Source organism: Mirounga leonina, unplaced genomic scaffold (genome assembly GCF_011800145.1).
Source record: "Mirounga leonina isolate KUSES-001 unplaced genomic scaffold, KU_Mleo_1.0 Mir_114, whole genome shotgun sequence".
NCBI lineage: Eukaryota > Metazoa > Chordata > Mammalia > Carnivora > Phocidae > Mirounga > Mirounga leonina.
Window position 1 is genome coordinate 36,161,830 of NW_023270265.1, and position 14,146 is coordinate 36,175,975.

Consider the following 14,146-nt stretch of genomic DNA (forward strand, 5'->3'; position numbering starts at 1 on the left):
TGACTACTGTAATAGAGTCAGAATTGTTCTAACACCCTGTAATCCAGAATGACTTTTCAAAATGCAAATCTGACCACTTTTCAACTACAGGATACACTCTAAACTCTTGGCTTAAAAACTGTTCTGATCTAGCTCTCCCTATGCAATGACCACTTCTGGCCTCTGATCCTTCCCACTGCATCCTGCATTCTAACCCTACTGAATCGTCTGCTGTTTAGTGGCTGTACCATGCATTTGAGCCTCTTGGCCTCTTCACATACTATTTCCTCTGAATGGAGTGCACTGCCTTCTCCTGAAAAACCTCTAAAATATACTTTTTGTGTCATATTATAATTATTATGTGTTTCTAGCACTACTAAATTATCAGGTCAAAGGTAACAGGTATGGTTCTTCTTACTTTATACCATCACCGCGACCCATATCCCCACCCCCACCTTCCCTACTCCCAAACCTGATACAATAATTTGCTATCTCATCTTTCTAATTGCTTTTTAGCCATTTGATAAATATTGCCCATGAAGTTGAGGTATTCACAGTTCACCAAGTATCCCACATAAAACAGAAATAACAGTGATAGTCTTAATGCCTTCTTGTACCTTTCAGATTTTCCACAATAAACATGCATTACTTGTATAATGAAAGCAAAAAAGCTGATGTCATCTCTACAATAACATGTTTCAAAATGTACAATGAAAACACCAAAAATTCAAAATATAATCTTTTCCATACCTTAAATTTCAAAATAAGTTGGTCTTACCTGAAGATGGGAATGTTCAGATTGTTGCCTGAAGCAATGTACGGTGCTTTGATGTTATGGCAGAAGAGAATGAAGGTCAGCAGGAGATAGTCAATATGTGATCTGTGAACTGGTAGAAATATAAGTGGCAAATTCATCTAGTAAAAGAAAAAATGCCAAATTTAAAATTCAAATGTGAATTTCAATCACAATTCACAACTTCATATTTGGTTAGAATCACTCAAACGCTGGCTGATCAATGACTCATTCTTTAAAAACATTTTCCAGTAATACGAACTTCTTCCAATTTAACACTTCCTTAGCTGAAAACAACCACCACCACCACAATTAAAAAAAAAAAAAAAAAAAAAAAGAGTTGGGGAAGGAGAAGTGCAACTGAGAATTCACATGGACTTTATGTATCTTCTGAAAGTCAGTCCTGATCATGTCAAAAGAGCAGAGTAAACCCCAAGCTTGGTTTGGCTTGAAATCATGGGAAGTCACTTACTAGCCATGACTGGGAAATCTTTATCTGTGCTTTTATTTTGTCCCTTACAAATATGGATTGTTCTATCTAATTTCAGAGCTGTTGCAAGGTAACTTACAAAAGGAATCCAGCACATTACTGATAGGTCCTCCTTTACTCACCCCTCCCCAAATGCACAGCTGCTGTGCTCATGTCACATGGGGGAAATCTTCCAAATGGGTTGGATGCACACAGCACACAAGAGAACATTTCCATACAAAAGAACTCTAAAATCACTCCACAAACATGGGGACCACAGAATGACAGATCACACAAAATTCTTGCCTCAGTTGCAGCTTTAACCATCTCAAGTTGGCCTTTGTGAATCTGAATATTCCAAAAGAAGCTGTTGAACAGTTTGAGCAACACCCATCCCGTCAGTCTAAAAGGAGGAAAAAAAAAAAAGAAATTCAAATGTATATACATACGTTTAGAGAGAGTTGACTTTTGTCTACTTAAGTTTCTGAACCTACAACCGAAAAGTACTTGTAAGTGACTTAGTATGTGTATGTCTGTACCTGAACTACTGAATTAAAGAGCTGACTTTTACATGCACACTTATAGATACATGTATTTATTATAGACTAAAATCTTACATTTCTATTTATCTATTTATTACAGACTAAAATCTTACATTTCACTCAAATAGCACACTTTACACTTCAGAAGCAAATCATTGACGGAATATTTAGGTGAGCAGAAAGCTGTATAAAATCACTCCCTTTAAGATATGGATATGTGAAACCCAGCTTACAAGTCTAGAGATAAGTCAGCAGTCATGTAAGGGCTACTATCGATTAACAAAGATTAAGGCACCTTAAAGCCTACCACAGGGCTACTTTCCATGGAAGTTGAATAAGAATATAAGGAGTTTTGGGCACCTGGGTGGCTCAGTTGGTTAAGCATCTGCCTTCAGCTCAGGTCATGATCACAGGGTCCTGGGATCGAGTCCCACATGGGATCGAGTCCCTCATCGGGCTCCCTGCTCAGCAGGGAGTCTGCTTCCCCCTCTACCCTTCCCCCCTGCTCATGATCTCTCAAATAAATAAAATCTTAAAAAATAAAAAATAAATAAAATAAAAAGGAGTTTTAAAAACAGAATATGTCCAAACTTCCTCTGGACCAAAACCATTGTGCTAGGAGAGTCTAATGGTTCAGTCCCTATTTGCTCAAAATAGGATGGCTCTCACTGAAAACTTTGTGCTTTGCCTCCTAATACCTGATCATTGTTGGTGAGACAGTGGCAACCATTTCTTGAAGGATCCTTTTGGCTTTCTTTTTCACTTTATTGATGGCTTTTGATTGCTGCTGAGCAGAACCATCAGGGTTTAATTCAGCAGCCACTTCCGCAATTGCCTCTTGCACTCTGGAAAACCGAAAGACAATGTAACTGGTTCTATGCTACATTCTGCATTCAGTATTTTCTAAATCATAGCTATAAGTCACAAAACAAAATGTATCTTCTTAAAATGTGATTAACATGAAAATAAGCTCAAATTAGATATGTTTTATCTGGCTGCCTAATAAATATTAAGGATATTATATTCCTAAATCAGTGAATCCCTGAGGAATCTGGAAGGCAGCTTTAAGAATTTAACTCAAATTCACTGGGTAACAGCTACAGGAATTTGAATGTTCCAGGTATGTTGCGCGGGATACAAAGTTACACTCTAGCAGAGGGGAGAGAAAGAAAGGTTATCGCTTTAGGCATATAACTCAGAGGTATCCAAAGCCCACTGCCAAAGTAATGTGTGATTTTTCTTTTAAAGACCTAATTTATTACTCATTTACATAGTGACTTTATTAGTAGAACTACATGTAAAACTCCCTAGGAGGGATCAGAGAGGGGCATAAATATTTACAAGTGTTTTCCACATCAACCCAGTAATTTAAGAAAGCTCAAGATTAAAACAACACAGAGCAATAAGCAGTGAAGTAAGAGGTAAGATTTAATCCAGTTTTGTAAATTTTCCATGTGACTCAGGGAAGAACACATGAGGTTAAACCTCCTTAAATCATGTTTAATATCGTAGTTATGAGTCAAAACCTCTGGATGGAATGAAACATACTTGAAGGTTTTTACCTAGAAAACAGAATATACAATAACCCAAAGGAGTTTCAAATAATTACGTTTTCTCCCACTGTTGCTACTGATTTTAGACTAGTACACAGCAAAACCGCATATAACCCCAAAATTCATTAATACAAAAGTCCAATTCCACAGGTTGCTGATGCACCTTAGGCCATTCCTTTAATACCTTTATTTCAATCTGGCCAGGAATGTTTTTACAAGTAATTGAGAAGATAATTAAATCTCCATTATCAACTATTTATTCATTCATTATTTATTGAGTACCTACTACGTGCCACCACCGTTCGGTCCTTAACAACCACACTACAGGGTTTCTAAGCAGTCTTTCAAACCACTCTGGTCTCTGGCTCCCCAAATCCAGATAAAGGTCTACCATGGTGACACCAAATAAGGTGGATCAGAGACCAACCTTCATGCAAACTCTCATATTCTAACACCTAAACTTGAGAATGATTTATTTCCCCACTCCATCTGAGTTCCAGTCAGTCTCTCCCATTTGTAAGTAAGCTCTTCTGAGAGCAAGGACAGAATCTTATTCTCTTAAAATTTCTAGTAAGGATTTCCTAGCACAAGAATTTGTGCCTAGGTACTCAAAAACTGACAGAAATATCAAATGTGTTTCCCTTTGGCTATAATGATAAGAAACACAATGTCCCAAACATTCGTATTACAGAAAACTTAACAGAGAACTGGAAATATGTTCATCTCTGAATTCCGACTCTCCTTTCACATATTAGAAACCCATTCGATTGTTAATGCATAAAACAAGACTGCTATTCCCAAAACCATCTGTTCCCCTACTTTTCCTCGTTTTCCTTTGAAGTTTAACATTTAACATTTGGAAATGGAAATCCCTCTTGAGACAGAGTCCCAGAGAAAGTAAAGGTTAATAAAGGCAGGCAATTCCTACCCCACTTCCCCCCCCCAACCCCCCACCTCTTCCCTTTATAACAGCATCCCCACCCTTACCTACTGCTGTTCAGTACATTTTCAGCCACATTGGTGGCAAACATGCCTTTATGGACATCTCGCTCTTGAACAAAAAGCACGTAAGAAAGACGTCTTGCAAGCCATCCTCTGTGCCTGCAACGTGAAAAGGACTTAGCAGAGAAGTAGTCTAGGAACATCTACAACAAATTGCTTGACTTGTACAGTAGTGTCCTGCTATAAAAACAAAGCCTTGTTTCATCTATTCCTGAAATTTGGTGTTCTCCTTTAGCAAATTCTCCTTAGTAGTTCAGGAAGATCTATGCAATTTCATTCCTGATTTCTCTCGTGTACACTCAACTAAAATTTAAACTTGGAATTTGTGTACTAAAATGCTTGAATGGTGTTACTCTGCCAATAATAAATCAAATATAAAAACAAAAGAAATAAAGTCTTACTTTATTAATACATTCTTTAAAAGCAAGTATGTTGAATGCTATATATATATGTAACTTATAGCTATGAGCTATAAAGAGATAATTCAGAAGTCTTTTCTACATGAAGGGCTAATTTTTTATTAAAGGTAATTTTTTTTTTTATCTAAGGTAATCACTGACTCTGACAAAGCTGATTAGTTGACAGAAGTCAAGGATAACTAAAGTATGGTCTAAACATTTGTACACTGGGCTTATGAAGCCAGAAGTTCTTACCTTTCCCCCGCCCCCAACATTTGACATATCTAAGGGATAGGACATATTCCCATTGCTGTTGGTAACTACATGTTACTTATATGGGGGCTTGGGACAGAGACCTCAGAATAACAATGTTACAAACCTTCATATGCAATGATTTGAAACCATTTGTAATGATTATTTAATGCCTCATTATCATTTCACCCATAAAGACACTCAAATAGACAGATTTCAAATATAAATTCATGAATTCTGAAAAGCTCTCAGTTAAGGAAAAGTAACTGGAGGAAGAATTGTCGATGAATCATTTGTTCCTTCATCTCTTTTCCTGACATTCTCTTTTTCTACCTCCTTTCCTTTGTCTCAATTCTCTGCAAACTTGACCCACTATGTTAAGTGTTTAATTCTAAATTCTTCCTTGAGCGAACACTTTCACAATTGTTACTGGAATGTGCAAAGTCCCAGCTCTTGATGAAATCCTTCTGTAATGGATTGAAAGCGGTGTGTGTCTGTGTGTGTGTGTGTGTGTGTGTGTGCTTAAAAGTGTCTAGGCTTGGGGCGTCTGGGTGGCTCAGTCCTTTAGCGGCTGCCTTCGGCTCAGGTCATGATCCCAGGGCCCTGGGATCAAGCCCCGCATCAGGTTCCTTGCTCGGCGGGAAGCCTGCTTCTCCCTCTCCCGCTCCCCCTGCTTGTGTTCCCTCTCTCGCTGTGTCTCTCTCTGTCAAATAAATAAATAAAATCTTAAAAAAAAAAAAGTGTCTAGGCTTTGCTTCATGTAACACACAGAGAAGTGAAGTAGCCAGCTCAACTTCACAGGCAGGTCATCACACGGACTGGTTACAAATCACCTAGTCAGTACAGTGTAGGTTTTTTTTTTCTTCAATGCTTTCAACTGGGGACAACAAATGAATCCTTTGGCTTTATACATAAAATGGCTACTTACATAAACAAGAGACTCTATGAGATCCCTCAGGATCTTAAGTCAAAAAAGGGAGAAAAAATATCAGGGGGCAGAATTGCTCCTCTCTCCTTTAAATTTAAAAGAGAGAGGGGGGGAGGGAGAAGGGTAGCATGGGATTGGGAAAAAATACGTCCCTTGACTTTGGTTCTATTAAAAAAAAAAAAAAAACACTTTTATATGCAGGTATTGTCATGCTCACTTATTATCTCATCACCAATATATGATCAGTAACATCAGAAAGCCTTCAAATTTACATATTTGACTTCCTGGATCAATTTTCACAGAATTTCAAGCATGTCTCATCACCTGAACCTACTGCTGACCTATTCCAGGCATTTACTCTTAGAACTAAGTAGAAGGACTGGCAGCGTTTTTGGCTGCCATTCTCTCCTGCCTCACAGACATTCACACAACCTCCCCTCCCCCCTCCCTTATCCCCTAGCCTAGATTCACACAAAACAAAGCCTCTTTTCTCTCACTGGGATGCCTAACAGCCCATCTCCAAGTGCCTGACGTCTGGAAGAATTCTAAAGAAAGTCTTAAGCTAGTAATAAAATGAAAGAACATTTGCTCAATACAGGAACACATCTTCTAAAACTCCACAGATTAGGTTGATTTCAATTTTTAAGCATAAAATAATAATAAATCATAAGACATTCAAACTTACCCTTTCCTCAGACAAATCTTTATCATGTTTTGGCACACTTCAGATATAAAATCAATGTGCAAATAAAAAGAGAAAGCTATAAGTGATATCTACACTCTCATGAAATAGTTACTATATAATTACATAGTGGTAATAGTAACCAGTCTCTCAGGGGGCTGTGCTACTTCCAATTTTTAGGTCAGGCCTCTTGTGTCAGAAGCTCAATTCTATTAATTCTCAAAAAGACGAAGAAATTCCTCTTAGAGTATATCCCTTGATTATTATAGTTTTTCTTTTGAGACGTATTAGAAATAAAAGAAATTTCTTTTTACCTTGTGTGAGTTTCATTGATATAAATAACATTCCGCAAACCCAAAGATGGGATACTGGAGTTGAAAAATTTATCCTACATGAAACAAAATAAATGTAGACATAAGTATACAACTGGGTGGCTGGTGAAGGACTCACATTACTACCTTTTTTTTTTTAAGATTTTATTTATTTTAGAGAGAGAGAGCACAAGCTGGGGGGAGAAGCAGGGGGAGAGGCAGAGGGAGAGGGAGAAGGAGATTCCCCACTGAGCAGGGAGCCTACCTTAGGCTCGATCTCAAGACCCTGAGATCATGACCTGAGCTAAAGGCAGACACTTAACCGACTGAGCCACCCAGGCGTCCCACATTACTACTTCTTGATAACTTTTATAACTCAAGTATAAAGTTAAGCACTGCTTCAAAAATCTAAGTGATGAAGAAAAATGTTTTATTGAAAAGTACTTTTTAGTCTTCAAAGAAGCTCACAAACTCAGAATTGAGGCTTACCACATTGCAGAGGAAACTGTGCCTCCCTTTCCTGCCTCACTCCCTACCTCCAACCCAAAAGAGTTGAAGCTACTGAGAGCTTATTAAATCATGGGACAGGAATATTGGAGATTTCAGTATTCCCCAAATGCAAAAATACCATGCTAAGTACCATGTAGTTATCATTAGATTATTAAATCCGGCAATAATCCTGACACAATAATTATTGTCCCCATTTTACAGATAGGAAAACTGAGGCTGATGGAGGTTCTAATATTCAAATTTACATCTTGCTCTGAAGAGTACAGTCCTTATTTCTCTAAAATGACTGTTTACTTAATTGGAAAATGTATGGCTAAAGGTCACTCTCTTTACAGGAAAACTTAAAGGATAACTCAGAGATAGTTCTGGAAAGAGAAAGTCTGTAGCTTTATCAGTGTGGACAAAAAGGTAAACATTCCATAAATAAATGCTGGGAAAGCATAATGTACCTTCAATAGAAGATATAAAAATATTTACTTGGAATCTCTTTAGAGATAAGGAAAACAGGGTATCAGAGAAAGGGTAGCAAAAATCAAAAAATTACTATGAAAGTACTGTTTTAAATTATTTTAAATAAACATGCCACGGAAGAACTTTAAGATCAAGTTCAACTCCATCAGGTACTGTATTTAAGCAAAAATCAATTATTTACTATACAACTCATCCATGCCCACCCCAAAAAACCCCCCCCCACCACCACCAAATAATTTCCTATACTCTCTCCTGACGCCTGGGTGGCTCAGTCGTTTGAGCTTCAGACTCTTGGTTTCAGCTCAGGTCGTGATCTCAGGGTCCTGGGATCAAGCCTCATTGGGCTCTGTGCTCAGCACAGAATCTGCCTGGGACTTTCTCTCCCTCTCCTTCTGCCCCTCCCCCATGTTCGTGAGTGTGTTCACTTTCTCTCTCTCAAATAAATAAATCTTTTTAAAAAAGAATACATTAAAGTCAAGGTATTATTTTGACTTTTTAAGGATCTGAAACTAGAATTAGATGAGATGCCAGTCTAAAAAGAAAAGCCACATGATCATTTGTTTAAAAATTTATTTCTACTGGCCTATTAATCTGAACTGGCCTTACTCCTAGACTATAAATATCATGGTCCTTCAATTCTACCAAATTCCTGCAACAAGGCACTTGTGATTTAAAAGGAACAATATTTATAATTAAGAATATTTAACATAAATTGCTTGGGTCCTACACAAATCTTTCCCAAGTTAGTGAATCCCTTTACACCAGACTCAGAATTCTACTTCCTGCTAAGCCAACCCTGAGTAGAAAATTCACACAGCACAGTCAGCTACCCACACAGGTCATAAGCAATGTCTATAAATGAAAGGCACTCAAAATGGCAGAATTTCTGTCCTGATAACTGGCCCATCCCAGAGAGAGTTAACATCCAGGTATACCTTTTAAAAGGTAACTCCACTGCCCAAGAACACAGCCACTTCGATTCTACATTCCTGGGCTAATTCATCCCTCTAGCAAATTACCAACAAAAGCTTGCCTTTCATCCAACTGACTCTTTTCAAATACTACACTGTAATGTGAAAGATTTTGCATGACATGTGTTTGCTTCACCAAAATACAAACAAACCCACACATACTCTATTTAAAATCTTCAGCCTAACATTTTATTTTTTAAAGATTTTATTTATTTATTTGAGAGAGAGAGAGAGTATGCGCGCACGTGTGCTTGAGCAAGCAGGAGCAGGGGGAGAGGGGCAGAGGGAGAGGGAGAAGCAGACTGGACTCAGGACTTGATTCCAGGACCCTGAGGTCACCACCTGAGTTAAAGGCAGAGGTTTAACTGACTCAGCCACACGGGCACCCCTTATTTTATGTTTTAAAAAGATTTTATTTATTTATTTATTGGGGGGGGTAAAGAGAGAAAGAGAAAATCTCAAGCAGACTCCATGCTGAGCACAGAGCCCGATGCACAGCTCCATCTCACAACCCTGAGATCATGACCTGAGCAGAAATCAGGAGTTGGACGCCTATCTGACTGAGCCACCCAGGCACCCCAATCCTAACATTTAGTAACCATCCTTCACTATAATAGTCAACAGATACTCACCCTCCCTACCCATCCCCCCCACAACAGAAACTTAGCAAAAGGAGAGTAGGGTAAAGCCACAGCTTTAAAACTTCACTCTGTCCTGCTATCTCTTACACATCTCACTAGGATTTTAACAGTGAGTCAAAAGTTCAATATCTAGAAGTTCTATGAAGGTTCCCATCAACTCTTTAGAATTAAGGAGGGCATGTGATCGATGAGCACTGGGTGTTAAGCAACTAATGAATCACTGAACACTACATCAAAAACTCATGATGTTCTATATGTTGACTAATTGAACTTAAAAAAGAAAAAAAGAAAAAAAGAAGAGAGATCTAAAAGTAAGATCTACTCTTCCCCTAAAGTCATACTAAACTAAAAAAAGAACCAGGGTGCCTGGGTGGCTCAGTTAAGTGGCTGGCTTCAGCTCAGGTCATGATTCCAGGGTCCTGGGATTGAGCCCTGTGTTGGGCTCCCTGTTCAGCAGGGAGTCTGCTTCTCCCCCTGCCCCTCCCCCTCCTCCTGCTCTCGCTCTCTCAAGTGTGCACCCATTCTCTCTCTCTCAAATAAATAAAATCTTAAAAAAATACTAAGAAAGAATGAAATTATCACTTAGCATCAACCGTTTGACCAATATTTACTGAATAAATGAATGGAAAGAAAAACTGAGTCAACACCATTACTTGGAATATTTGGTTTATAAACATGGGCCTAAGTTCTAAAAATGAATTAAGTCCATTAAGACTACCCAATAATAAAATTCACACAAAGTTGGAATTTCACTGTTTATTAAAGGTCAACAAGCATTAACATTCTTACCCAGCTCTGGGGAGTACAGGAATAACAACATCTTCCAACAAATGGCCTTTTCCGGCTCATTAGGCTTTCTTTCCATTTTAAGGTTGCAGATCTGAAGACAGTAGGTCTGAAACCACACTCACCCTAAAAAACGTTAATGGAAAAAAAAAGTGTCTGAATGGCAGGAGAACTGTATTTGTCCATTTGATCTCTAAAACTAAGGTATTTCAGATAGAGGAGAAACCTAGACTTAGGTTTCTTTTGGTAGTGTAAGTTTCTCAGAGTGATTTTCCTTTATGGTACTCCCCTCCATCATCAACACTTGGAACAAAACTTGGAACATAAGCAAAATTTGAGCACCTGAGACTAGCAATAACTAGCAAGGACTACCGCACACTCAGAGGTTCAAAAACAGTTTTACAAGGTTAAACAGCCCATGACAGCAGCAGGATGAATAAAACCAGACCCCTGGATCCATATGCTAACAGTTAATCTTATTCCTCTTCAATCACGGACTCCCGCAAAAGCACTACAAAGCCTTACTCAGTAAGCAAGTTGTTATGCACAGCTTAAAATATTTTCCTTTAAATAAAAAACAAGGTAAACTTATGTAACATTCTTTTAACCTGACAACAGAGTTTAAAAGCTGGAATTCTTATCATAGCTGTATGTACTGTCCAATTAGGGTCAAATTCTGCTCCTCTGTTCTAAACATTTTGCTCATTGAGTTCATTAGTTGCTCATAGCCCACTGATACAACATTCTCAAAACGAAGCAAAAAAAACCCAAAACTCCAACATCATTTTTATATAAAGCAGATAGTGTTCAAGAAATATTTTAAACATGCCATGTTATGTCAAAATAGAAAAAAAAATACAAGAAAATGCATGTCCTTTGAATTGAGATTCATACTAAAATTTATTTTTATTTTAAAAAAAAACTTTATTTCCATTACAAAATTCATACTTATTATGGAAAATAGATACAGAAAGTATCTTTATAAGTTCACCACCCAAAACAACTCCTAGGTTTTTCTATGCAAAGTATTTTGCTTTTTAACACAATCACTATGCTTAAATATCCCACCCAATTTTTTCTTCCCAATTAACACAAAACCATTAGAATGTTTAAATATTAGGCTCCATAAACATATCTTCTAACAGCTGGAGGCAGTTTCTGTAGCTATTAACCTCTATTTGATACTATGTTTCTTCCAGCTACCTTCATAAACAACATTGAAACAACCATCTTTAGGTTGAATGTTTCTAACCTGTATTAAACTTACCCATTCCTCATTTGCATGCTTACATCGACCAACACTGTATTCTGATGAATTTGGCAAATAAGAAACATCTATTGTGCCAAGGGTCAGTGCAGATTCATCCATGTCACAAGAAGCAACTCCCAAATCATGTGCTATAAAAAATATACATCATTTAAATTAATGACTAATCCAGACAGTAAAGACCAAAACTCAAAATTCTGACCTCGACATTATTTTGCTCCATCATAGGATGTCAAATGAACTACTGGTGGACATCCACCATGTTTAGTCAATGTGTAAAAGCAGACTTTGATGTGTTTAAACTCAACAGCTCTGGTAGACTGCTCTGATTTTTTTTTTTAAATCAACATTTGTATCTTTAGATTTCCTGAACAAAATAGCCATGAATGTGCAAGGGTAAATAACAGCTTATTTCAGGTAGGTAACAAAGAATGATTTCATTTGCATTAATAACTGAATAGTTCCTGGGAGGATGAAGGTATGTGTTTATTTAATTAAATAGAAGTTACCTGTATGCGCACAAGTAGATGATTTTTTTTAATTATGTGCTGGGAATTTTTGGTCATACATACTATGCAATATAAAAATAGTGAAGGCAAAGAGGGCACCTCTAAAATTTCCCACTCAAAGTGAATTAAGCTCTCAATTTTCTTGTGATGCCTTAAATGCAACGATATTTGCACTTTTAATACATTTACAAAGCTCTAAATCAAAACTATACCATCTTGAAATATCTGATTTAAAAATTTTCATCCTTGGCATGCCTGGGTGGCTCAGTTGTTAAGCAGCTGCCTTCTGCTCAGATCACGGTCCCAGGGTCCTGGGATGGAGGCCCACATCAGGCTCCCTGCTAGGTGGGAAGCCTGCTTCTCCCTCCCCCACTCCCGCTGCTTGTGTTCCCTCTCTCGCGGTGTCTCTCTGTCAAATAAATAAATAAAATCTTTTTTTAAATAAATAAAGTTTTCATCCTTTTCAATAAGCCTTTTCATACCCTAAGGGAAAATTTCATTAACAGTGAACTGCTAAAAACAAAACAAAACAAAACCAAAAAAAACAGCGATTAACCTAAAATATAAAAACTCCCTAACATAATTCTCAAATTGCTTTAGCTTTTGGCTATTTCTCACCCTGCCTTAAATTACTCCTTTAAAACTCTGAAAGGTCACGTCCAGGGTAACAGTGTTACTCCCCATATGGGTTTGCTGCCATAACTATTATTCTCAGCACAACCATATCGTCCTTAACAATTTAACATGACATCAACCTAACATAATAGGTCATTTGAGAGAATAGTAAAGCAATGCACCTGGCATGAAAGCTCTTCACTATTATGAAATAAATCAGCTATCAGTTTCACATGCAGAATGTAGCTGCAACCGGGGGAGCCCCGTTGCTGCCTGAGAAAAAGAAGTTGCTGCTGGCCCCAGCGACGGGAGTAGTGGAAGGAGAGAGTCCCTTGCCAATAGGAAGTCACGGTTCGCTCCTCCCTCCCTACAGCGTTTATCCAAGGTCAAGAAGTAAAACAAAATCTGGAGGCGCCAAACTATAAGCTGAGGGGAACTAACTCCTTTTTAAAGGGAGAGAGAGAGGAGGATCAGCTCTAAGCCAAACATACCCAAGTTCGAATCCCCCACTGCTGACTATCTGCGTGTCTTTGAACAAGTTGGTTAACTTCGACGCCTTGGTTTCCCCATCTGGAAAATGGGCATATGATAGATCTTACCTCCTGGGGTTGCTGGGAGGGCTGCACAGTACCTAAAAAGCGCCTATCATAGTGTCTGGCACACGATGTGCGCTCAGGCCAATCATTGGTTAAGTGTCATGGGATTGTCCCCAGCACCAGCTGCTCGCAAAGCACCCCAGCTGCCCGAAAGCCAATGCCCCCACGATCCCTTCAGGTGCACAGGCTACCCAGTCCACAGGAACTTCCCTCCTCCCCAGGGGAGCCCATGCCGCAGCCCGGTCTCCCGACCCCCACCCGGCACGAGCCGGGCCCATTCCTCAGCGGGAATCCTGGAGCTCCGGGGAGGTGGACAGCCTGCCGGCGTGGCGCCGGGTCCAGCGGAGCGGGCGACGACGCACCTGTCGCGGCGCTCCGGGCCCGAGCAGCTTCCCGCAGGCGCTCTCGCCCTCGCGGTCCGCACCCCGCAGCTCCGCCGGCTCCGGCTTCCGCTCCTGCAGCCGCCGGCACTTCGAGTCTCGGCCGGAGCTGCCGCAAGGTCGCGTCCCGATGACGCAAACGGCGCCCGCGAGCGAGCGCGGCCTCGGCGAGTCCGCGGCCCCGGGCTGGGCGGGGGGCTGCCGAGGGCTGGGGGGGTGGCGGGCTCCGCGTGCGGATCGGAGCAGAACATGTGCACACCAGGCGGCCCGAGGGGCCAGTAATGGAGCGTGAGCGCCTAATCGAACGGGTACTGCGCCGCGGCGCTGAGTCACGTGAGGGTGTTGTGCGCGCGCGCGTCTGCGCGCTCGTGCACGTGCGCCTGAGGCTGCCTGTGTCAGTTCTGCCCCTGTGCAAGTCTGTGCCCGCGCCGGGCTCTTTGGGGACTGCTCGCTTGGGTTGTGTGGTTCCCGTGTGTATGTGTGGTCTGTCT

General features: G+C 39.9%; 1 protein-coding gene across 2 annotated transcripts in view; it reads right to left on the reverse strand.

The window, feature by feature from the left end:
* The window catches only part of GPAM (glycerol-3-phosphate acyltransferase, mitochondrial), a 34,235-nt gene extending 20,303 nt beyond the window's left edge, over positions 1 to 13,932 (reverse strand). Inside the window, exons 1-9 of one of the 2 annotated variants that reach the window (XM_035028976.1) lie at positions 13,638 to 13,932; positions 13,171 to 13,249; positions 11,556 to 11,686; positions 10,292 to 10,414; positions 6,913 to 6,986; positions 4,324 to 4,437; positions 2,482 to 2,628; positions 1,548 to 1,644; positions 758 to 894 (exon numbers count right to left, since the gene is read on the reverse strand). In XM_035028976.1, coding sequence (XP_034884867.1) covers positions 758 to 894; positions 1,548 to 1,644; positions 2,482 to 2,628; positions 4,324 to 4,437; positions 6,913 to 6,986; positions 10,292 to 10,414; positions 11,556 to 11,657 — 794 coding nt within the window. In that variant the 5' untranslated portion in view covers positions 11,658 to 11,686; positions 13,171 to 13,249; positions 13,638 to 13,932. The remainder of the gene's footprint in view (positions 1 to 757; positions 895 to 1,547; positions 1,645 to 2,481; positions 2,629 to 4,323; positions 4,438 to 6,912; positions 6,987 to 10,291; positions 10,415 to 11,555; positions 11,687 to 13,170; positions 13,250 to 13,637) is intronic. The other variant, XM_035028971.1, reaches the window with a different exon arrangement.
* Positions 13,933 to 14,146: the final 214 nt, after the last annotated feature.